At 40.2% G+C, this 23,164-nt stretch overlaps 1 protein-coding gene and 1 long non-coding RNA gene across 3 annotated transcripts in view; one reads left to right on the top strand and one right to left on the bottom strand.

The window, feature by feature from the left end:
* Dnaaf9 (dynein axonemal assembly factor 9) overlaps positions 1–23,164 on the bottom strand; it is a 120,914-nt gene that overhangs the window by 57,814 nt on the left and 39,936 nt on the right. The window contains exons 7-16 of one of the 2 annotated variants that reach the window (XM_048348887.1): positions 22,606–22,683; positions 20,666–20,764; positions 18,940–18,995; positions 15,633–15,768; positions 8,733–8,814; positions 7,577–7,628; positions 4,533–4,617; positions 3,404–3,480; positions 2,523–2,567; positions 1,479–1,524 (exon numbers count right to left, since the gene is read on the bottom strand). In XM_048348887.1, the coding sequence (XP_048204844.1) occupies positions 1,479–1,524; positions 2,523–2,567; positions 3,404–3,480; positions 4,533–4,617; positions 7,577–7,628; positions 8,733–8,814; positions 15,633–15,768; positions 18,940–18,995; positions 20,666–20,764; positions 22,606–22,683 (756 nt within the window). Of the gene's footprint in view, positions 1–1,478; positions 1,525–2,522; positions 2,568–3,403; positions 3,481–4,532; positions 4,621–7,576; positions 7,629–8,732; positions 8,815–15,632; positions 15,769–18,939; positions 18,996–20,665; positions 20,765–22,605; positions 22,684–23,164 lie in introns of both variants that reach the window. The other variant, XM_048348886.1, reaches the window with a different exon arrangement.
* On the top strand, positions 552–23,118 carry LOC125353313. Its single transcript, XR_007211307.1, has 3 exons — positions 552–786; positions 12,310–12,313; positions 23,106–23,118. It is a non-coding gene; the product is annotated as an uncharacterized LOC125353313 (long non-coding RNA).

Below are 23,164 nucleotides of genomic sequence, written 5' to 3'. Positions count from 1 at the left end.
ATATCAACACAAATTGCTAACAAGTTGGAGTATTATAAAGCATTCATTACTTATAACCTTAAAAAAATGACATTTGGGACTGGGAATGTAGCTTAGCGGTAGAGTGCTTGCCTAGCATGCATGAAGCCCTGGGTTTGATTCCACAGCACCACATAAACAGAAAAACCCAGAAGTGATGCAAAAAGAAGTCAGGGACAGTGCTCAGACCCCCAAGTTCAAGCCCCAGGACTGACAAAAACAAAAAACAAAAAAAAAAACCCTGTACTATTCTCTGTCCATTGCTGATAGGAATGCAAGTCATCCATAGTTGCACACCTAGTTTGTTTTGCTTTCCTTCCCTCCCTCCTTCCCTCTGTCCTTCCCTCCTTCCCTTTCTCCACCCTTTCTCTCTTTCTCTCTTTCTCTCTTTCTTTCTTTCTTTCTTTCTTTCTTATCCTGGGGCTTGAACTTAGGGCCTGGGCACTGTGAGTTTCTCATGCTCAAGGCTAGTGGTCTACCACTTGAGCCACAGTGCCACTTCTGGCTTTTTCTGTTTATGTGGTACTGAGGAATGGAACCCAGGGCTTTATGCATGCTAGGCAAGCACTCTACTGCTAAGTCACATTCCCAGCTCATGTACACCTAGTTTCTTATGACAAAAGCTTGCTGAAATTAGGGCTTGGGCAGTGGTCACAGGATACAGTCAAGGTGAAATCTGTGTGTATACATACAACAACCAGAACATTTGATATCCACTATCTTCTCATACAGTGCTTATCAACCTTCTTTGTATCAGTATGCACTGCAGTAGCTGCAACAGGCCCACAAACTGGCTCCCCTAGGGCAATGCTATCCTCAATGACCAACATCTCAAGGACGTACTTAAGGACCATCATCTCAGCTGGGTGTTAGTAGTTCACACGCCTAATCACCTAATCGTGGTTCAGGTTCAAAGCCAACCCATACAGAAAAGTCTGTAAGACTGTTATCTCCAATGAACCACCAGAAAACCAGAAGTGGCACCGTGGCTCAAAGTAGTAGTGATAGCCTTGTGCTAAAAAGCTCAGGGATGGCGCCCAAGCCTTGAGTTCAAGCCCCACAACTGACAGATAAAAAAAAAAAAAAAAAGGACCAGTAATCTCAGTATGCCTCTAAACCTTCATTCTGGCCCATCAGTATGGCCCCAGCACACAGGGTAGAAAAAGCTCTGATATGATGACCCCATATCCCTAGAGACCACACAGGCCTCTGAGGATTGTTCAATTAATCAATTTTCCTAAGTACCCTGCTGAAGATATCAGTGCAGGACTTGGAATGCAAAGAAACAAATGAAAACTTAGTCTGTTGGCCAAGGCAGGCTTGTCCTCAGCTCATATTTTCACACAAGGTCAGCACAATCTCAGCTCCTTGGAGACCTCACACCTACTTCCACTTTACCCCTTATAAAGGTCCTTCTACAGGCAATTCCTAACCAGCTCACCTACAAAAGCTCTGCTTACCGTTTTCACCAAGGATAAGCTATCTTCACTGTCCAGAGGCACAATTCTAGAAGAGCAAAGAAATGAGAGAAAGGTGTTAAAGGATTTTTAACTGGACTGAAACTCACCATTTCTTTCTTTTTTTCCCAATGGCAATTCTTTTCTCAGAGATTTTCAACCTGGGGCTGCGTATGCAGAATTACTACATAGTCACTGATGGTGAAGTGAATATGTCCTAACTTCTTCTGCCTCTCAGCTTTCTGTGGGAATTACTCAGGGTACAAGGGATTAACTGAGTACAGCCAGCCTGAGCCCAAACCTGAAGTGACTTCTGTGGGTGTGGGGCAGGCCTTGCATCATTAAGAGGCAATTAAATGGGTCTGCTTGTTTTCCCAGCCCGGGGCCACTAGCTGTTATGCCACAACCCGGAAGGGGTGGTTAGCCAGGGGTTCCCGGGTTCTAGCTGGCCCCACCTCCCAGCCTTGAGACCACGTGTAGCAAGATGGCGGCTGGTGATGAGCCCGGAGGCGGTCCTGTGGGCTGTGAGGTAGAATTAGGCCGCCCCTTAGGGTGGTCCCTCCGCCTTCCACCCTTGACAGACAGCTCAGGCTGCCTCTCATAGCCCCTACCTAGGTGCGCTACACCCATCCCCTTCCTGCCGATCTCTGACGTATTTAAGAGCGGGGCTTATTTCAATAAAGCGAGACTATGAGAACTCTCTCCCGGGCTGTCTGATTGTCCTCCGGCGAAGGGGGGCTGGGTACAGGCGGTTTGTCTACTCTTCACCTTTTCTTGGCTCACCTCAGCCGGGGTGCGCTTCCCCGCCTCTCCCGCTGGCCAGGAGAGCGCCAGGGGCGAAGGACCCCAGCATGTGGGGATCCTCTCTCCTTCATTATTTTTTATTTTTCTGAGACAGGTCTTGCTCTGTAGCTCAGACCAGCCTTGAATTCATGATCCCAGTCTCAGTGCTGGGATTATAGGTATGTACCAGTAAGCTCAACGAGCCTTTCCTCAATTAATGCTCAACTTGCTCCATGTGAGGAGGCACCATATATATACACTTACCTTCCCTGGTTATTCACAGCATGTATATGAAAAGCTGTCTTGGAGCTATAGACAAAAAAGAAAACACAACAGAAGTCAGACTTCTCTTGCTGACTACTGAGTTAGAATCCTCCCAGGCATTTACTTCTATACTATACCAGCCCTATACTTTCAAGCCACCCAGTGAGGGAAGTGTTATCCTTGATTTAGTTATTTTAGTACTTGTTCTGGGGTCCCACATCATCAGGTATGGAGGAGCCAGGTCTGCTTCTGTGCGAGTTTTCAGGGCTGCCTCACAGCCCTGAAAGGCCTCTAGCTTTTTTAACTCTTCCTCATACAGTTCTCCCTTTAACATCCTAGCTTCTCAAATAAAGGTTTAATCAGGAACAGTTCTCCTTTACATAGCTCATTATTTTATTGTAACATTTCTCAAATGGAAGATGAAATACAAATTACAAAAGAAGATTCTTTTAAAAGATGTAAAAAAATGTCCTATATAAGAATCACCACCAAAAAGCCAGAAGTAGATCTGTGGAAGAGCACTAGCCTTGAGCAAAAAAGCTAAGGGACAGCACTCAGGCCCTGAATTCATGCTTCAGAATCAGTACACACACAAAACAGATCTTTTGAAATAATAAAATTAAAGATGATTTTTTTCTTCCTGTCTCTAAAACACAATAAATTTATGGGGAATGTAGCTTAGTGGTAGAGTGCTTGTCTAGCAGGCATAAAGCCTTAGGTTTGATTCCTCAGTAGTACATACACAGAAAAAATCAGAAGGAGAGCTGTGGCTCAAGTGGTAGAGTGCTAGGCTTGAGCAAAAAGAAGCTTAGGGACAATGCTCAGGCCCCGAGTTTAAGCCCCAGGATTAGCAAAAAATAAAATAATCATCCATAGCTTACCGGAGAGTTGCCTTAAGCTGAACCAACTCAAATGAATCTAACGCAGATCCCAGGATCTTCTCTGCTTCCTCCTTTGCCTGTAAAAAATAACAACAAAATAGAGTCAGTTTTCAAGCAGCAAAAAGTATACATACTACTGATAGGAAGAGCAATTCTAACAGATGGCCAATGCCTTTCTCTTCTACGTGACTACTTCGTACACATCAGGAAATTAAAGTGAAAGCATTAGGTTAAGGAAAACATGTGCTTTCTTCAGGCTGGGTTCATGGGAAAAATTCCTGGAGAGAAGCAAGCAGCTAGAATGATGCAATTGACATGTGAGGTCTAGGAAAGTGCTTTTCCTACCCCTTTCATTAGCTTTGAGAGAGGGATCATTGCCCTCAGTCTCTGCTAAAAGCTAAGAAGATTCAAACTGCTAGTGTTACAGAAGATAAGTTAGAAAACAGAGGTGTGAAAAGTGATGTTGAAGTCCCATGGTTTTGCACAGGTCTACCCATCGGTACCAAGACTCAATTCAGTAAGGAGGGGAGATGGCAAGGAACTGGTGTCTACAGCTACAGTCTCTCTGATATCTATATCATACACAACCTTTCCAATGTCAACTGGCTTCTTTCAGGAAAGGTCCTATTGGCATTGGGAGGCATCAAGCCGACTCTTCTCATCTCCTTACTGGGTCAGATTTAGGAATCCAACTCAGCAGGGCAGGTTAACCGCAAAACAGCAAGGAAGAAAATGGTCAGAGAGTGAAAATGCATGCGATTGTCTAGGAAAGGCAAGTCAGATTTTCAAGTTTGTACTTGATTTTTTTTTTAAAAACACAGGATTATAGAAAACCAAACTCAAAACAAACTTACCTAACTTAAAAGATTCATAGTTCTTTAACTTCTAAAAGCATTTTGTTTAAATATTAACACAACGACTTTAACAGAACAGGTTATCTACAAAGACATGCTGATTAGCTGTCACTTTCAAACAACAGCAGGTGGCCAAAGGTAGCAGAAGTTTAGGGCTCTACAAGCTCTTTGCTGGTGCCACAGAGGTGTTCTTTAAACACTGAAAGGTGTCTAAAGAAAAAAAAAAAGACAATGAAAATGATGATTACAGAAAGGGAAAAAGGAATTTAAATTACCTTTGTTAGACTGGAAGTTTTAGTGTAACATGCAATGCCAGCCAAAACAGCCTCAATAACAGCAGCATATATCTGGGACAAGAGCCTACTTTAAAAAACAAAAAATAATGATTAACTACAGTATCACAAAGTCTCATCAAAAGCTGCATGCATATGAATGATAGTCCCCCAATTTAAAAGATTGAAAAAAATGAAAAAAGGAACTGATTGAAAAAAGAAACTCTAAACTTTAACCCTTTTTAAAGTCCTGTGTGTTTGATTTATGCTTTGCTCTTGTTAAATTACCTTAAGAAAAAAAAAAACTCCTCTGAGATTGGCTCAAAAGACCAACTCTGTAAACAAAGAGAATAAAACTGGAAGGTGTGCTGAGAACTGGTGGCTCATACTTATAATCCTAGCTACTCAGGAGGCTGAGATCTAATTAGGACTGCAGCTCAAAATCAGCCCTGGTAGGAAAAGTGTATGAGACTCTTTATCTCCAATTAACCACAAAAAGCTGGAAGTACAGCTGTAGCTCAAGTGGTAGAGTTCTAGCCTTAAGCAAAAGAGCAAAAGAGTGCCTAGGCCTGGAACAACTACCCACAGACTAAAAATTCCTTCAGAGTACTTATACTGACCTGCCGCTTTTCCAAGAACCATCACCTACCTATCACCATCAATCATCACCATCATACCGTATGTCCTCTCCTAACCAGACCTGCTAAACGCTGGCTGCTACAGTGATTTCAGGACTGAAGACCTTATTGGGCAGGAGAGACTGAGAAGCTAGATTCAATTAACTTCAGAGTAAGCTTCATGGATCATTACATCCTGAATTCTGTTGGCCAGGCCAGGGGCACAAAGTATGCCTGATAGGAAGGAGCCTGGTGAGGAAAGTGCCAATGAGTTTTCAGGCCACTTCCAGGTGATACCAGAGAGTCTTCACACCATGATACTGGGGTCAGTATGAAGGCTACGCCCCCAAAATGTAAAGATATCCCCTCCTCAGTTTGACTCAAACATCCACACTAGTCAGCCTTCCCTTTGCTTAAATGTCTACATAGATTATTAGACAAGAGCTCTATATATAAGATAATGCCTAGCTCCTCACCCCAAAATGGGCCACCTATAGTCCTAGCTACTCGGGAGGCTGACATCTGAGGATTGAGGTTTGAAGTCATCCAGGGAAGATATCCAAGAGACTCTTTATCTTCAATTAATCAGCAAAAAGCCAGAACTGGAGGAGTGGCTCAATTGGTAGAGCACCAACTAGGAACTAAAAAGCTGAGGATGTTAGTCCCAGTATTGGCATGTGCATATGTACGCACACACATATGCGCACACGCATACACACACACAAATGACCTGAGTGGCACTAGTGTTCCCTAGGGCTCCACAAGGTCCAAGTTCTACTAGGTCTATGATTTGACAAGCTCCTGATATTGGCCCAACTAGCAGGGAAGCACAGCTACTTGCATATCCTAAAGAATGGCCCTCCTCTCCTAGGGAAGGTCATCCAGCAGAGAACAGCTGCAGAAGGGATGGAAAGAATGGATACAGAGCAGTTAGGGTACAAAGTCAGACAGATTACCCCTGGCAATTAATGGGATGATAAATGCTGCAACTCTATCACCCTCATCTCCAGGAATCTTCATTTGAAGAAACCTTCAAACCATCTTCTCTCCCTTCTTCCCTCCCTCCCTCATGTCAGTACTAGGGTTTGAAATCAGGGTCTTGCACTTGCCAGGCTGGTAGTATACCATTAAGCTATGCCTCCAGCCTTTGAGATCCTTAAATAACTCTTGATGGCCTGTCCCTAATGGCCTTTGGGAAACTCTGGTCTAGACCCCACCAGTTTACTCTGGTATATAATCACGTGATAATAAAGCTGTTGTTAGGTTTGTATTTCTGAAGAGATGCTTTTCCTCAGTTTGCATATATTAATTGTACAAGAGCAATTTCATTCTAACATTTCCACAAATATATACAATGTATACAAATCAATCTCATCCCCTTTTATCACTCCCCTTTATCCTCCCTCTACGGTTGTTACAATAATTTCAACTGGTTTCATTGTTCTACTTTTAATACAGGTAAACAAACTATTTTGATCATATTCATGAAAATGTTTTTTAAAAATTTGTAGTTTCAGCATTACTAAGTTATGTCCTGTATATGGTTTCCTGATATATTCAATGTGGGAGGAAGAAGGAATCAACATTAGGTATGAACATTTTTTTTGCCAGTCCTGGGGCTTGAACTCAGGGCCTAGGCACTGCCTGAGATGCTTTTTGCTCAAGACTAGCACTCTACCACTTGAGCCACATTGCCACTTCCAGCTTTTCCTGTTTATGTGGTACTGAGGAATGGAACCCAGAACTTCATGCATGCTAGGCAAGCACTCTACACTAAGCCACATTCCCAGCCCTTTTTCCCTTTCTTTCTCCTTCCCTTTTTCCTTTCCTTTTCTTCTTGGCCAGCCCTGGGGCTTGAACTCAGGGCCTGGGCACTGTCCTTGAGCTCTTTTTGCTCATCACTTTTTGCTTTCTCTGTGTATGTGGCACTGAGGAATCAAACCCAGAGCTTCGTGCATGCCAGACAAGCATTCTACCACCAGGCCAAACTCCTGACCCAGGTATGAACTTTCTAAAGCTACAAAGGCAAGACTCAGATCACAGCTCTATTCCATAAGCAGGAGGGTGAAGTTCGGAGAAAATACTCCTCAATTTGCATGGGATTTCCCACAAATTCTCCCAATGAATTTCAAAATGTTTTGTCTTTGGAAAATCCTCCAATAAAAATAATGCACACACACACAAAAGAGGAAATTATGTCATATAAATGCATGGGAGTACAGATAAAAAGTCTGTGAGTTCCAAACAGAGTAGCAGATGGAGAAGTTGGCAGGGCCCTGGGGCCTGAATAGGATCTCCTGGGAAATTACATAGCCCTCTCCACCTCATAGCCAGATGACCTAACTGCCAAGCTCAACAGGAAGTAGACAGACCAGACACAGTGAGAAACAGTGAGTTTGAAAAAGAACAAAATAAGATATAAGAATTTACATTTGTTCAGTTTTCTTAAGCAGCTTGTCATTCTTGGGTAGCTTGTCATCGCCTGCAAAAGAACACATGTATGAAGAATGTGACAGAGCACAGGAGGTGCTTGACTTATCTGGAAGCACAGTCAAGAATGACATTTTTACAAGTTAAATACAATGCAAGCACAGCAACAGTGGTTTCTCTAAATAGCCTGCTGGACCTTCACCCCTGACATTTCTCTTTTTTAAACCTACTCAGCATCACCACTGAATACCAGAGAAGATATGTAGACTCTTAGGCTCTCAGCATTTTTTAGTTGTATTTTTTAAACTTCTTAAATGTTGAGGTATCACTGAACAGGTTATTCTGCCTCTTTAATTAAATGACCCAGTCATGCTTCTTTCCAGAGATTTCTGGCTTATTTAATAACACTGAAGACAAACTGTGGCTTCTGATATATTCCCCTCTGGGTAGCAATGATGTAATCCACATGCATTCTATAAGTTTTTCTCTATGTTGCTGGATGACTGTAGCGTCTAGATGGTCCCAGTCAGCCTGGCCTTTCTAGATGGGGCTACAGCAAGTTATTAGCCCTTTTATTTTTATTTTTGCCAGTCCTGGGGCTTGAACTCAGGGACTGAGCACTGTCTCTGGCTTCTTTTTGCTCAAGGCCAGCACTCTACCACCTGAGCCATGGAGCCACTTCTGGTTTTTTCTATATATGTGGTGCTGAGGAATCGAACCCAGGGCTTCAAGTATGTGAAGCAGGCACTCTACCACCATATTCCCAGCCCCAGCCATTAGCCCTTTTACTATGGCCTACTTTCGCTTTCATCACAAGAATAATTGAGTGGAAACCTGATAGTCACATAAACTCCTGCTGTAACCCATACCTTCTTTTATCTGAAAATAGACCTTCTTCATAATGGCCTTCCCTCTGACAGTGAGCATGGGCCGTATGCATGGCTGCACCTCAACACTATAGGTTGACCTATGGTTTTGCACCTGAAATACATTCTGTGAATAATGTGTTGGGTATATCAACTCTCCAGCTGCAAACAAGGAGGGAATTGAGGCTCACAAACCAGTATCATGAGCTTCTGAGAAAATTAGTTAAAGCATATCTTCTCATTCATGGGAGAAACCATTCATTAGAAAAGTTGGTAAGATGGTGATTTACCCAAGTAAGGAATGTGAGTAGCTCCAAAAAAGTATGTCCTTGAACATGCCAGAGGTCCCTTTGGTGAGACACACTGTGCTACCTGGATGTTAGAAAAACATTAAAAATAAAGTTTAAAAATAGAGCAGGCAGACATGTACTGCTTGAAAAAAAGCACAAGTTAATTAAGGTATATTTTATTTTACCCAAATTAGTTTTTTTTTATTATTTTTATGTGTGTGTATGCTAGTCCTGGGGACTGGTTGCTGTCCCTGAGTTTTTGTGCTAAAGATGATATTACCATTTGATCACAAATCCACTTTCTAAGTTGATCTAGAACCATTCGTGATCCTCAGACCTCAGCTTCCTTGGTAGCTAGAATAATTTATTATATTTTATTTACTTAATTTTGCCAGTCCTGGGGCTTGAACACAGGGCCTGGGCACTGTCCTTGAGCTTCTTTTTGGTCAAGGCTAGCAATCTACCACTTGAGCCACAGCACCACTGCCGGCTTTTTCTGTTTATGTGGTACTGAGGAATCAGTACCCAGGGCTTCATGCATGCTAGGCAAGTACTCTACTGCTAAGCCATATTCCCAGCCCACATATTTAATTTTATTATTTCAAAAGATCTTTGTGTGTGTGTGTGTGTGTGTGTGTGTGTGTGTGTGTGTGTGCGCGCGCCTGTTCTAGGGCATGAACTCAGGGCCTGAGTGCTGTTCTTTAGCTTTTTTCCTCAAGGCTAGTGCTCTTTCATAGACCCGCTTCTGGCTTCCTGGTGGTTAGAGATAAGAGTCTCACGGATTTTCCTGCCTGGGTTGGTTTTGAACCACAATTCTCAGCTCTCACTGTCCTAAATAGTTGTGAACAACTGATGTCCAGCTTTTATTTATTTATTTATTGGCCAGTCCTGGGGCTTGAACTCAAGGCCTTAAGCACTGTCCCTGGCTTCTTTTTGTGCAAGGCTAGCACTCTACCACTTGAGCCAGAGCACCACTTCTAGATTTTTCTATGTATATGGTACTGAGGAATTGAACCCAGGGCTTCATGCATGTAAGGCAAGCACTCTACCACTAAGCCACATCCCCAACCCGAGCTTTTTATTTATTTTTTACCTTGGCAATTGTGAGGTTGCTATTGGGTACTTAGCTCAGGATGCTAATGACTTTATAACTCAAAAAGAAAAAAAGACTTTTGCTTCAATAATACTCAGTCCAGAGCTTTCATAATAAAGACCTTGGTCCATATGACAGGTAAAGTTACAGGAAAGCTACAAATTCATGAAACCAGGACTTCATTCTTGTTTGGATTCCATCCCTGTACAAAGTCCTTGTACAGAGCTTTGTAATTTTTCTTCTTCTTTCCTATTAAGTTGTTCTTTTAGACCAAGATAGACATGGATGGCCAATATCTCTTAATTTCTATAATAGCAACTACAAATGAAAAAATGCTAGCACAAGAACTAAAAGAATGGAAATGAGTACAATTGTTAAAAACGGGCTAAATGTTCATAAATATTCTTTCATTCCAAATTTTACTATACTTAAGGAAGCTATACCAGAATGCCTGGTATTTTTCTGTAATTATTTAAAACCAAGTTATAGACACGAAATGAACTTATTGTAATGTATAAATTACTATGTCATCATGATCAATATTGTCATAAAACAATTCATGTACATACTTCTAGTTAGTATATTTTATTATTGAGAGGTATTTCCTCAATTAAAGTATGCTCCTTAGATTTCCAAACTTTACTTACTAAAGGTTTTTTTTTCAAGGTGCCTGTGTTTTAAACCTGTTTCCTTAGGTTAGGTCATAAACTTGGGTAAGCACAGATTGGTGTTAAATTTACTGTCATTTACTTTAAAAAAAAAAACATTTAAGTAGTGTACAAAGAGGTTACAATTCCCTAAGTCAGGTTATGAGTACAATGCTTCTTGGTCAGTGTCACCCTTTCCATTATTCTTCCCCAGTCATCCCCCATCCCTATCCTCAAATCACATAGCTTTCTGTTTTACATAATATACATTGAATATGTGTGCCCTCTTTGCCCTCCCTCTCATGACGTTTCTACTTCCTGGTATTCATTTTGATAAACAGTACATTAGTTGTTCAGAGAAGTTATACTTTTGGACTTCTCCTCTAAGTATATCATCCTTTAGTTAGTTGGTGTGTATATGCTAGAGTCCTGTATACGTTATGTATGTTTGTATTTTAGAGATCTATTCTCCACATATAAGAAAAACCATGTGTTGTTTGTCTCTGTGAGCCTGAGTTACTTCACTTAACATGATTTTTCTAGGTTTATCCATTTCCTTGCAAATGATATATTCTTTCTAATAGAGGAGTAAAATTTAATTGTATACATGTACCATATTTTCTTGATCCATTCATCTGTTGTAGGACATCTGGGCTCTTTCGCTCCTTTTCTTAAAATTTTTCTTTTCTTTTTTTTTCTTTTTGCCAGTCCTGGGTCTTGAACTCAGGGCCTCTCTGTGCCCAAGGCTATTGCTCTACTACTTGAGCCACAGTGCCAATTCCGGATTCTTCTGTTTATGTGATACCGAGGGATCAAACCCAGGGCTTCATGCATGTTGAAAGCATTGTACCACTATGCCACATTTTGAGGTGTTTCTATAACTTGGCTATTGTGAACAGTGAAGCAATAAACATGGATGTACAAGTGTTATTACTACATTCTGACTTGTAATGTTCTGGGTAGATACCCAAGAGTAGTATCACTGGGTCACAAGGGAGTTCTGTTTAGTTTTTTAAGGAATCTACAAACTGCCTTCCAGAGTGGTTAGACTAGTTTACATTCCCATGAGCAGCGTAATAAGGTCCTTTTTCACTGCATCCCCACCAGCACTTGTTATTTGTATTCTCAATGATGACCAATTTTATTGGGATTAAGATGAAATCTCAACGTTGTATTTATTTGTATTTCCTTTATGTCCAGGGATATTGAGTATTTCCTCATATGTCTGTTGGTTATTCTTACTTTTTCTTCTGAAAAGTCTTGTTTTAGCTCCTTTGCCTATTTATTAAATGGGTTATTAACTTGGGGGGGAGACAGTTTCTTGAGGTCCTTGTATATTTTGGATATTAGGCACTTGCTGGATGTATAGCTTGTAAAAATCTCCCAGTCTAGAGGCAGTCTTTTTAATCTTAGTAACTATGTCCTTTACTGTACAAAATCTTTTTAGTTTGATGCAATCTCATTTGTTAAATCTCTTTCCCATTTACTGAGTCCCTGGGACTCTTCAGAAAAGTTCTATGGTTGACCTATGCCAAAAAATTCTAATGCTTCTCCTACTCTTTATAGTAGTTTTAAGATTTTAGGTCTGACATTGAAATCTTTGAGTTGATATAAGTGCAAGGTGATACAGGATCCAATTCTAGTCTTCTATTTATGGATGTCTACTTTTTCTTACACCCTTTACTGAAAAGTTTTTTTCCCCCCACATATATTTGGGTTCCCTTGTCAATTATCAGATGATTTTAAATATTTGAATTTATTTCTGAGTCCATTCCAATGGTGTTTGGGCCTATTTTTATGCTAGTACCAAGTTGTTTTTGTTATTATGGCTCTGTAGTAAAGTTTAAGGTCTGGAATTGTGATACCTTCAGAATTTGTCCAAAATCGCTTCGGCTATTGGTGTGTGTGTGTGTGTGGCTCCATGTAAATTTTTGGATTGTTTTCTCTATCTCAGTAAAGAATGCCACTGGAATTTTGATGAGTATTGCACTGAATTTGTAGATTGCATTTGGCCATATAGCCATTTTCTAGATATTAATTCCACCTATCCATAATATGGGACATCATTCCATTTCCTGGGTGTCTTCTTCAATTTCTTCAGATTTTTATAGTTTTCACTGTAGAGGTCTTTCACTTTCTTGGTTGGGTTTATTCTTAAGTATCAAAAAAAAATTTAAGTCTACTGAAAATGGAACTGTGTTTCTAATTTTCCTGTCTGCACATTATTGATACAAAGAAAAACGACTGATTTAGGGGGTTAATTTTGTACCCTGCTACATTATTGATCAGCTCTAGAAGTTTGAGGATAGAGGTTCTTAGACTTTCTAGGGTCCTTTAGATATAGGATCCTGACATTTACCTTTTTTCTTTTTCTTTGCCAGTCCTAGGACTTGAATTCTGGGCCTGGGCGCTGTCCTTGAGTCTGTTTTGCTCAAGGCAAGCACTCAACCTCTAGAGCCACAGTGCCACTGCCACTTCCAGCTTTTTTTGAGTTTATTGGAGATACGAATCTCACAGACTTTTCTGCCCAGGCTGGCTCCGAACCACAATCCTCAGATCTCAGCTCCCTCCTGAATAGCTAGGATTACAGGCGTGAGCTATAGGCACCTGGCTTGGTCTGCCCACTATACATAGTATCTTTTTTTCTTCTTTTACTCTCTAGCCCAGTCTTGGTCTTGAACTCATCATTATCCTGCCTTAGCCTCCAAAGACCTGGGATTATAAGTACGTGATACCGTGCCTGACTGGCACTTTTTTATTTACAAATTATCCACAAGGGTACAGAAGTGGACAGGGTAAATAGGTTACATTAGAATAAAGCTAGAGCTGGGTATGTGGCTTGGTGGTAGAGTGCTTGCCTACATGCCTGAAGCCCTGGGTTTGGTTCCTCAGTACCACATAAACAGAAAAAGAATAAAGCTATGTTTTCCTCACTGTCTTTCATTTTTACAGTTTAGTTTGGGAGGTTATTTATTGACCTTTTTATAATAACGTAAGTGTTTCTGCACTATCATTTCATGTTTTTTTCCCCCTCATCTTTTAACATACCTTGTACTTTTTTTTTCTTTGTTGGTGCTGGAGTTTAAACTCAGGGTATTGCATTGGCTATACTCTACCATGTGAGCTATGCCTGTGACCTTACTTTTTGCTAGCTCTATTTTAGAGATGGAGTCTTGAAATTTTTTTCTAGAAACATAATCCTCCAGATCTAAGCCTCTTGAGTAGCTAGGATTATAGGCATGAGCCAGGTGCATCCAGCCATACCTCTTATCTTTTTAAAAAAATTTTTTTGGAATGTTTTATCTTTTTTTGTTGAAAGCCAGATATGATTATCAGGTAATAGGAGCTAAGATAAAGAGACTTTTAATGTTAACTGTATGTTTATCTGGCTGAATGTTAGGTTCTGTTTAATGTTTCCTGTAGTTAGTTATATGTGCCAGGGACTTCACATCCTTGTAGTGCTAATATTTCTCTTTTGTGTTTTTAGTTTCCCTAGGAATTACTCCTTATATAGTTTGTGTTTTACAGAACTTCTTTTTTTAAAAAAAATAATTACTTATTTAATGTCAAAGTGATGTACAGAGGGGTTACAGTTGTTTTGCAGAACTTCTGACAGTGATCATATGATATTACATTGCAGACCTCCTGGGGTGGTGGCAAGGTAATACAGGAAGAAAAGCATTCTCTAATCTTAGGACTAAGTCAGCCTGTGTCTCTAGGCTGTTATCTCACAGGAGTTTCTTAGCTTAGATTCCTTCCATCCCATCCCTTTCCCAGAATGGCTAGAATATAAAGTGAATGCCCTTCTCCAAAAGGGGAAATGGAGAATATCCAGAAATATTCAGAGGACTAGAAAAAAAAACACAGCCTAATGAATGAAGCAGAAAAGTTTTAGACAACTGCTCTATACAAATACCACTGGAAAACTGCCCCCGCCCTCCCTCACAATGACTGAGTAAAGAGCTTAGACATCATTCCTTGCCAGACTGGAATGAGGTGTCACCTGAGTAATTGGGCCCACAAGTATTTGCCACCACACTGTTTTTTGTTAGAATCTCCCTGACTTTTGCCTGCGTTGGCCTCAAACTATCTTCATTTCCATCATCATCATCACCATCATCTTTTTTTTTTTTTGGTCTTGAACTCTGGGCCTGGGTGCTATCCCTGAGCTCTTCAGCTCAAGGCTAGTGCTCTACCACTTAAACCACAGGGCCGCTTCCGGTTTTCTGGTGCTTAACTGGAGATAAGAGTCTCACAGACTTTCCTGCTCTGGCTGGCTTTGAACTGCAATCCTCAGATCACAGCTTCCTGAATAGCTAGGATTACAGGCAGGAGCCACCAGTGCCCAGCTATTATTTTTAATGGTATGAAGAGGGTTTGAGATTTGAAGGCTCTGGGTTAGCTTGGCTGATACTCTACCACTTAAGCCACACTCCCATCTTGCTTCCTGCTGGTTATTTTGTAGACTGAATCTCAAGAGACTTTTCTTCCCAAGCTAGCTTTGAAACTCAACACTCAGCCTCCTGAGAAGGTGAAGAGGCATGAGTCACTGCCACCTGGCTTAATTTGCCTTTTTTTGTGAGTGCTGATCCTGAGGCTTGAACTCAGGGCCTGGGCACTGTCTCCTGAGGTTTTTTTGTTCGAGGCTAGTGCTCTACCACTTGAGCCACAGCTCCAGTTCCTTAATTTGACATTTTTTATTCTACTGATATAACTTTGACAATTTGAAGAGTGGCTTGTGAGTGTGTATTTGTAGCTGTATTCCTTCAAACATTTCTAAACTGAGGGGCTGGGAATGTGGATTAGTGGTAGAGTGTTTGCCTAGCATGCATGAAGCCCTGGGTTCCATTCCTCAGTAGCACATAAACAGAAAAAGCTGGAAGTGGTGCTGTGGCTCAAGTGGTAGAGTGCTAGTCTTGCCCCAAAAGAAGCCAAGGACAGTGCTCAGGCCCTGGGACTGGCCAAAAAAAATCTAAACTGAATGTTTTCAAATCACAACTAGTAATTATAAGTTTCCAAAAGCTTTCTAATCTCCAAAACAATTCCAGATTCAGAGCTAAATCAACATACTAATTGGGAAAGGTTCCTTTGTCCGAGTGCCCTTCTGTTTTATTTGATAAATCTAATCATGTACATACACCAGATAGTCCAGCTACTCACCATGTGTTTGGCAAAGCTCCCACCAGGACCAGTGCTGCGCACTAGGTGTCCTTCAGAAGGGAAGTTGAAGTTGCCAGCATTCAGGTTTTCTCGTGTGGAGTGATTACCAAAGAGAACAAATGGCTGCCGACTGGGGCTACAGCAGCAAAAAACATGTGGTTAGAAAAGGGATTCCTGGTCAGGGCAACATCCCATGATCTGAGTGAGTTCTTAGGTTATTCTGAGCAATGTCCTACAACATAAGCAAATTCTAGTCTACCTAATGTTCCTGACTGTTTGGAAAGGAAGGCAAGATGTCTCTCTCCTCCTAGTGATCTATGGGTTGTTGTTTAGGACCTAACTAAACCCATGCTTGGTTTGTATTTTCCAGCTTAAGCTCAGTTTTTGAAGAATCAGTTCCCTCCATTTGTTGTCAAAGATGTAAAGGTGAAGCAAACCCAGTTTTATTAAATAACATCTTAACAGAAATACAAGCTTTTAAAGTATGATAGTAACTGTGATTCTTAGACTAGATAAGCAATAAAGCAGTTATTTTCTAAGTAACTTGCAGGAGAGCAGGAGAAGAAGAATGTAAATGGTCTTCTCTTACCATCCTTATCTTATTTCTCCTTGTCTTAGCTGGATCCCATACACATTTTCTGCTTACTCCTCATCCCATTCCAATCAACCCCTATCCCCAACTCATTTCATTCAGTGAGCTCTTGCAAAAGATACTAGTGACATCCCATTGATGTCTGGTTCCTCGTCCCTAAATCTAAGCAACCTTCCCCGACTCATCCCTATTTATCTCCAATTACCTGGCCACAGTCTTATTCTGGGTTTGTCATCATTTCTTTCCTGGACAATTGCAACTCTTCCTCACCGTTTCCTTGGAAGGGCAACAACTTTTGCCCTTCTATAATCTAGTCTTCAAAGGTAATAATAATCTTTCAAACATGCAAAACATGTACTGCCTTTGTGTTACTATTAGGAGAAAAAAACTGAATCTTGCACAAATCTTTTTGGCCAAAAAGAACTTGCATAGTCTGGTCAACTTCTTCAACTCCATGCAAGGCCATTCATCCCTAACTCCCACAGTCTAGCCAACTTTGTGTTCTATTATCATTATTATTATTATTATTATTATTATTATTATTATTATTTGGTCTTGGGCTTCATATTCTTCTCTATCTCTGCTCGTCATTCCTGAGGTGACCTGTCTTTCTAATTTTGGTGTACCCAGTCAGTATCATACTCTTTTCTCTTTCCAACCAGAGTTGTAATGCTACATTTCCATATGAGTATTTAAACTTTTCTTTTAGGGACTGGGAATACGGCCTAGTGGTAAAGTGCTCGCCTCGTATACATGAAGCCCTGGGTTTAATTCCTCAGCACCACATATATAGAAAAAAGCCAGAAGTGGCACTGGGGCTCAAGGGGTAGAGTGCTAGCCTTGAGCAAAAAGAAGCCAGGGACAGTGCTCAGGTCCTGAGTCCACACCCCAGGACTAGCAAAAAAACAAAACAAACTTTTTTTTTTTATTGTAGGGGTGATATGCAGAAGGGTAACAGTTTCAAAAGTCAGGTAATGAGTATATTTCTTTTTGGACAATGTAACCCATCCTTCACTCTCTCCCAGTTTTTCCCTCCAGTTCTCACTCAAAAAGTTGTATAGTTTATTGTCTAGTGAGTACCACTGCTTCATTTGTCCACCTTTTGTCCTTCTATTTCTGTGCCCCCCTTGCCCTCTCAAAGACAGAAAAATAAAACAAAAAGAGAACAAAAACAACAAAAAATCCTCTTTTCTACTTCCTGGGGTTCATTTTAATAGTTTTTGATGGATATCTTAATTCTCTAATACATTATAAACTCCACAGAGCAGAAACCATATTTAGTTGTTTTACTTTTTGATCATTTCTCTTCTTTGATACATTACATGTTGCTAGCATGTATTTGATGACAGAATGATGTTTTATATTTCATATAAACAGAACTTGTGTGTAGGTTGTTTTTTTTTAAAGAGCCTTTCTTGGAAACTCAATGAAAAATACTAGAACAATTTCACAGATACACAGAGAGCATGCTTTTACAACAAGTTTAACATATTGGTTCCCCCCTAGAATATTAAAGTTTCATTTCACTTGGCCAGAGATCTCCCATAACTTCCAACCACCTGTGATCCACTCAGTCTAGGAAAGCTTTCAGTTCAGTGAACCTTTCATTGTCCCTAAGAATGTTTTAAAGGAAACATTGAAGGAGTACTTGGAAATATACTTTCCACTATCCCCTACCTTTTCCTTAAATTATGTCCTTTTCATTTTTCTTTTCCTTTTTGCCAGTCCTGGGGCTTGAACTCAGGGCCTGAGCACTGTCCCTGGCTTCTTCTTTTTGGCTCAAGGCTAGCCCTCTACCACTTGAGCCACAGCACCACTTCTGGCTTTTTCTAAATATGTGGTGTTAAGGAATCAAACTCAGGGTTTCAAGTATGTGAGGCAAGCACTTTACCACTAGGCCATATTCCCAGCCCTCCTTTTCATTTTTCTTAAGAATTACTACTTGAGGTTTGGGTAAACTATAGCTCTCAAAAATACATGTGAAATATAGTACTTAGAAATCAGTGATATTCCACTTAAAAATAAATTGCTTTAATAATGAAAAAAATACATGTGATTAATTTTTCTTCTGAAACCTAACTTAAGCCAAATGACACTTTGGGCAAAAAATAAGCAATCTGAGTCCCATCAGTGTAGTTTATGTTACTTTGAACATAAAGGATGAGTATGAGTCCCATTAGGGTGGTTTATATCACTCTTAGAGAACTGGAATTAAGGAAAGAAAACAGGAAAGTTGCATTTTCTCTATTCATCAAGGAAAGCACCTCTGCTGCTTGAGAGAAAAACACAGAAGTAAGCACTCTGGAATCCTCACTGTGCCTGTCTCCTTCATGGTATGGACCCTGAGCCTCATCCCTCTTACTCCCCACAAGTCACTGTTGTCCCCCTCCCTAACCCCTGGACACTGTTTCTTCTTGCTTTCCTGGACTAGCTATGGGATAAAGATTCCTTTCTTTGGGTTTCAGAAGATTATAATGTTTTCATGCTAATCTACCATAAAGTTAGAGAAAGATGAAACAAATACAAAAGCAGTAAAATAGATGAGTTTATAAAGTATGAAGTTCATATCCTGTGGTAACTAAAGTCAACCTATAATCTCTCAACTCAAACTTCTGAATTTAGATGCTCCATATATCTGTGCCACTTCCACCCATATCATCTTCATCAACCATGCTTTCTATTTCACCATTCACTGTTCTTTCCTAGGAATTTTACCTGTTTTCAGTTATATGGCTGGAGATCATTCCATGACTGAAATAACTTCTGAATGGCTAAAAAGAAGTCAAAGTTGTATATAAGACCACAGTTTTGTAAAATAGACATAAAATCCTTCATTTGTGTATACATCTATGTGTATATATAAACATATCAGGAGGGTATGTAAAGTGTGTAAGAGAGATAAAAATGTGCATATTACTTTAAGAACATGAAAGGGTATATATAGTGGATAGCAATATGAATTTTTTTTTGGTTTTTTGGTTTTTTGCCAGTCATGGAGGTTGAACTCAAGACCTGAGCACTGTCCCTGGCTTCTTTTGCTCAAGGCTAGCACTCTACCACTTTTGAGCCACAGCGCCACGTCTGGCCTTTTCTATATATGTGGTGCTGAGGAATCGAACCCTGGGCTTCATGTATACGAGGCAAGCGCTCTACCACTGAGCCACATTCCCAGCCCCGCAACATGAATTTTTGGACAAATAGAAAACAAAAGTAACAAAAAAAAAGCTGTGAAAGGAAAAGAAAAATTCCAATTTATAATTTGAAAGTGTACCAATGACCATTTATGATCCAATTACTAACTTTATATTTTTTCCACATTTCCAATAAAGGACTATGTTTATTATAAGTTACTAATTTAAAATCAGTAACAAGGATGGGCACTAGTGACTCATGCCTGTAATCCTAGCTACTCAGGAGGCTGAGATCCAAGTATTTCAGTTCCAAGCCAGCCTGGGAAGGAAAGTTCATGAGACTCTTATCTCCAATTAGTCACCAAAAAACAAAAATGGATCTGTGACTCAGTTGTACGGTGCTAGACTTGAGCAAAAAAGCTCAGGGACAGTACCCACACCCTAAGTTTAAGCCTCAGAACTGGCACAAAAAGAAAAAAAAAGAAGGTGAAATAAAGATTTTTTTTCTAGATACACAAAAGCTGAAAGAATAAATCATCAGAAAATTTGAAGCACAAAAAATGTTAGGAGGACATCCATCAAAGTCCAGGATACCAACTGCAAACAATCTATACAATGGAACCAGTGATTGTAAGATCCTTTCCTCTTTAAATAAATCTTTAAGAAGAGATAACCAGGGGCTGGGAATATGGCCTAGTGGCACGAGCGCCTACCTTGTATACATGAAGCCTTGGGTTCGATTCCCCAGCGCCACATATATAGAAAACGGCCAGAAGTGGCGCTGTGGCTCAAGTGGTAGAGTGCTAGCCATGAGCAAATAGAAGCCAGGGACAGTGCTCAGGCCCTGAGTCCAAGGCCCAGGACTGGCAAAAAAAAAAAAAAAAAAAAAAAGAGATAACCAACTGAGAAAGAAAAAACTCAGCTGGGTACTGGTGGCTCATGCCAAGCTACTCAGAAGACTGAGGTCTGAGGATCATGGCTCCAAGCCAGCCAAGACAGGAAAGTCCATGAAACTCTTATCTCCAATTAACAACCAGAAAACCAGAAGCAGAGCCATAGCTCAAAGTGGTAGAGTGCTACCCTTGAGCAAAAGAGCTCAGGGACAGTGCTCAAGCTCTGAGTTCAAGCCTCACAGCTAACAACAACAAAAATCAATGTATTATGAGGTTTCTAATATGTAAAGGTATATATAAAAGTAAAAAGTATATATAAAATTAAAAAGTAATAAATTAGGGTAATATTGTATTTTGAAAAAATAATGAAAATAATAATTAACCAACTTCTTTCTCTTTGGCTCTTCCCTTACCTACCTCACCCGCCTGAGATTCTGAAAGTTCCAGTAGAAAAGGAATTTCTGTGTCAAAATTAGCAAAGAAGCTAGTCCACTGATGCTCAAAAGCCACCAAATCCTACAAAGAAAAAATTTAAAAAAGAATGTCATATAAAAGTTCTTTGGAAAACCATTATCCTGAAACGAAACTGATCTCAAATATAAGATTGATTTTTGGGGGGGGGGGAGGCGGGGAGGGGAAAAGGGAGGAGGGAAGGAGGGAGAAAAGTGAAGGAGGAGGTAACAAGTTTGATAAGAAATGTACTCACTGCCTTACATATAAAACTATAACCCCTCTGTACATCACTTTGACAATAAATAAATAATAAAGATTGATTTTTATAATGAATAAAAGGAAATAGTATACTAATGATATACTACAACATGGACTAATCATAAAAATATGCCAAGTGAAAAAAGCTAGATGTAAAAGACTATCAGAATATATTCAATTTATGTAAAATATCCTGAAAGACAAGCAGTAATTAGTAGTTGCTTAGGGCTGTGGGTGGGAATAAAGACTGGCTGCAAGTGGGTTTTGGGGTTGATGAAAATGTTCTAAAATCTGTTTGTTGTGATAGTTACACAGCTCTTTAAATTTATTAAAAATCAGTGGATTGTACTTGTTGGTGTACCTTCAACTCAGTGCCTGAGCACTGTCCTTGAGCTCTTTCACTCAATGTAATACTTTATCACTTTGAACCACAGCACCACTGCTGGTTTTCTGGTGTTTACTTGAAGATAAGGAGTCTCACGGACATTCCTGCTCAGTTTGGCTTCAAACTGTGATACTCAGATCTCAGTCTCCAGAGAATTAGGATTACATATGTGAGCCACCAGCCTCTGGCTTTTAATTGTATTCTTAAATGAGTGCCAGCCCTAGAGCTTGAACTCAGGGCCTGGACACTGTCTCTGAGCTTTTGTGCTCAAGACTAGCATTCTAGCACCTGAGCCACAATGCCACTTCTGGCTTTTTTGGTGGTTAATTGGAGATATGAGTCTCATGGACTTTGCTGCCCAGGCTGGCTTTGAAAACTGTGATCCTCGGATCTTAGCCTCCTGAGTAGCCAGGACTACAGGTTTGAACCACCAGTGTCCAGCTCATGGGCTTTGGTTTTATTTGTTGCTTTCTTAATGAAAATTGTTCTCCCTACCCTGAATTTGTTTTCAAAGTTCAGATGAACAATTAATGTCTGAGGAACTGGCAAACTACAGCTGATGGGCAGGTCCACATATTTTTTGTGCATACTCTTGGAACATGAATACATTCACTTTTTGAAGCACTGTCTAGGGCACTTACATGCTACAATGGTATTTCTAAGTAGTTGCAATATAGACCAAACAGCACACAAAGCCAAAACTATCATTCTCTAGCCCTCTACAGACAAGTCTGCTTCCTCTTATCTAATCTTTGATTACTTTAGGCCACACCTCATCTTTCATTTTTTTCATGCTACAAAAAACAAACAAATAGGGCTGGGAATATGGCCTAGTGGTAGAGTGCTTGCCTCGTATACATGAGACCCCGGGTTTGATTCCTCAGCACTACGTATATAGAAAAAGCCAGAAGTGGCACTGTGGTTCAAGTGGTAGAGTGCTAGCCTTCAGCAAAAAGAAGCCAAGGCCCAGTGCTCAGGCCCTGAGTTCAAGTACCAGGACTGGCAAAACAAACAAATGACAACAAAAACACATTCTACATTGTTTCACTAAGGCCCAGTCCCACAGAAAGATTGCCATTAGGACAAACTTCAGACCCTAGACCAGGCAGGTGGCCTCCGTTTTACCTCAAGTAAAGTCTCCTCATAGTGGAATAGGAAGAGATAGTTTCACTATTTCAGGTTCTCTTCCATTCCCAATCAGCACAGGATAAGAATCTAGGAAATTACTCTATTTCACTACATCAAATTGTTTGTTTCTTACTTCTGAAAGCAAATTTTCCAGAGACATAGGATCCATCTTACTGTAGACATTCCACAGATTCAAACTCACATCTTGCAACTGTAATAAAGAGCAAAAACATTGAAATAATTAAGTCAGTATTATTAAGACAATTAGAATTATTTTATGATATTTAGAAATTAATTGGTGTTTAATAAGAACAGTAAATGAAAGGTTTTCTGACCCAATACGAGGCCTTCAGCTTTCACTTGACTTCTTTGCTCAAGGCCAGTACTCTACTACTTGAGACACTCTTCTACTTCCAGCTTTTTTTCTGGTTAACTGGAGGTAAGAGTCTCAAAGACTTTTTTTTCCCTAGCTGGTTTTGAACTCAGATCCTTAGATCTCAGCCTTCTGAATAGCTAGGATTATAAGTATGAGCTACTAGTGTCCAATATATTGTGGTTTTTATTTTTGTTTGAGGTACTCAGGCAGGAAAGTCCATGAGTCTCATTGCCAATTAATTACCAAAAATCTGGAAGTGGAGCTGTAGCTAAGTAGTATAGTGCTAGCTTTGAGCACAAAAGCTCATGAACAGTGT

This window comes from Perognathus longimembris, chromosome 6, assembly GCF_023159225.1.
Source record: "Perognathus longimembris pacificus isolate PPM17 chromosome 6, ASM2315922v1, whole genome shotgun sequence".
Classification (NCBI taxonomy): Eukaryota; Metazoa; Chordata; class Mammalia; order Rodentia; family Heteromyidae; genus Perognathus; species Perognathus longimembris.
This window is presented reverse-complemented; position numbering and strand designations above follow the sequence as displayed.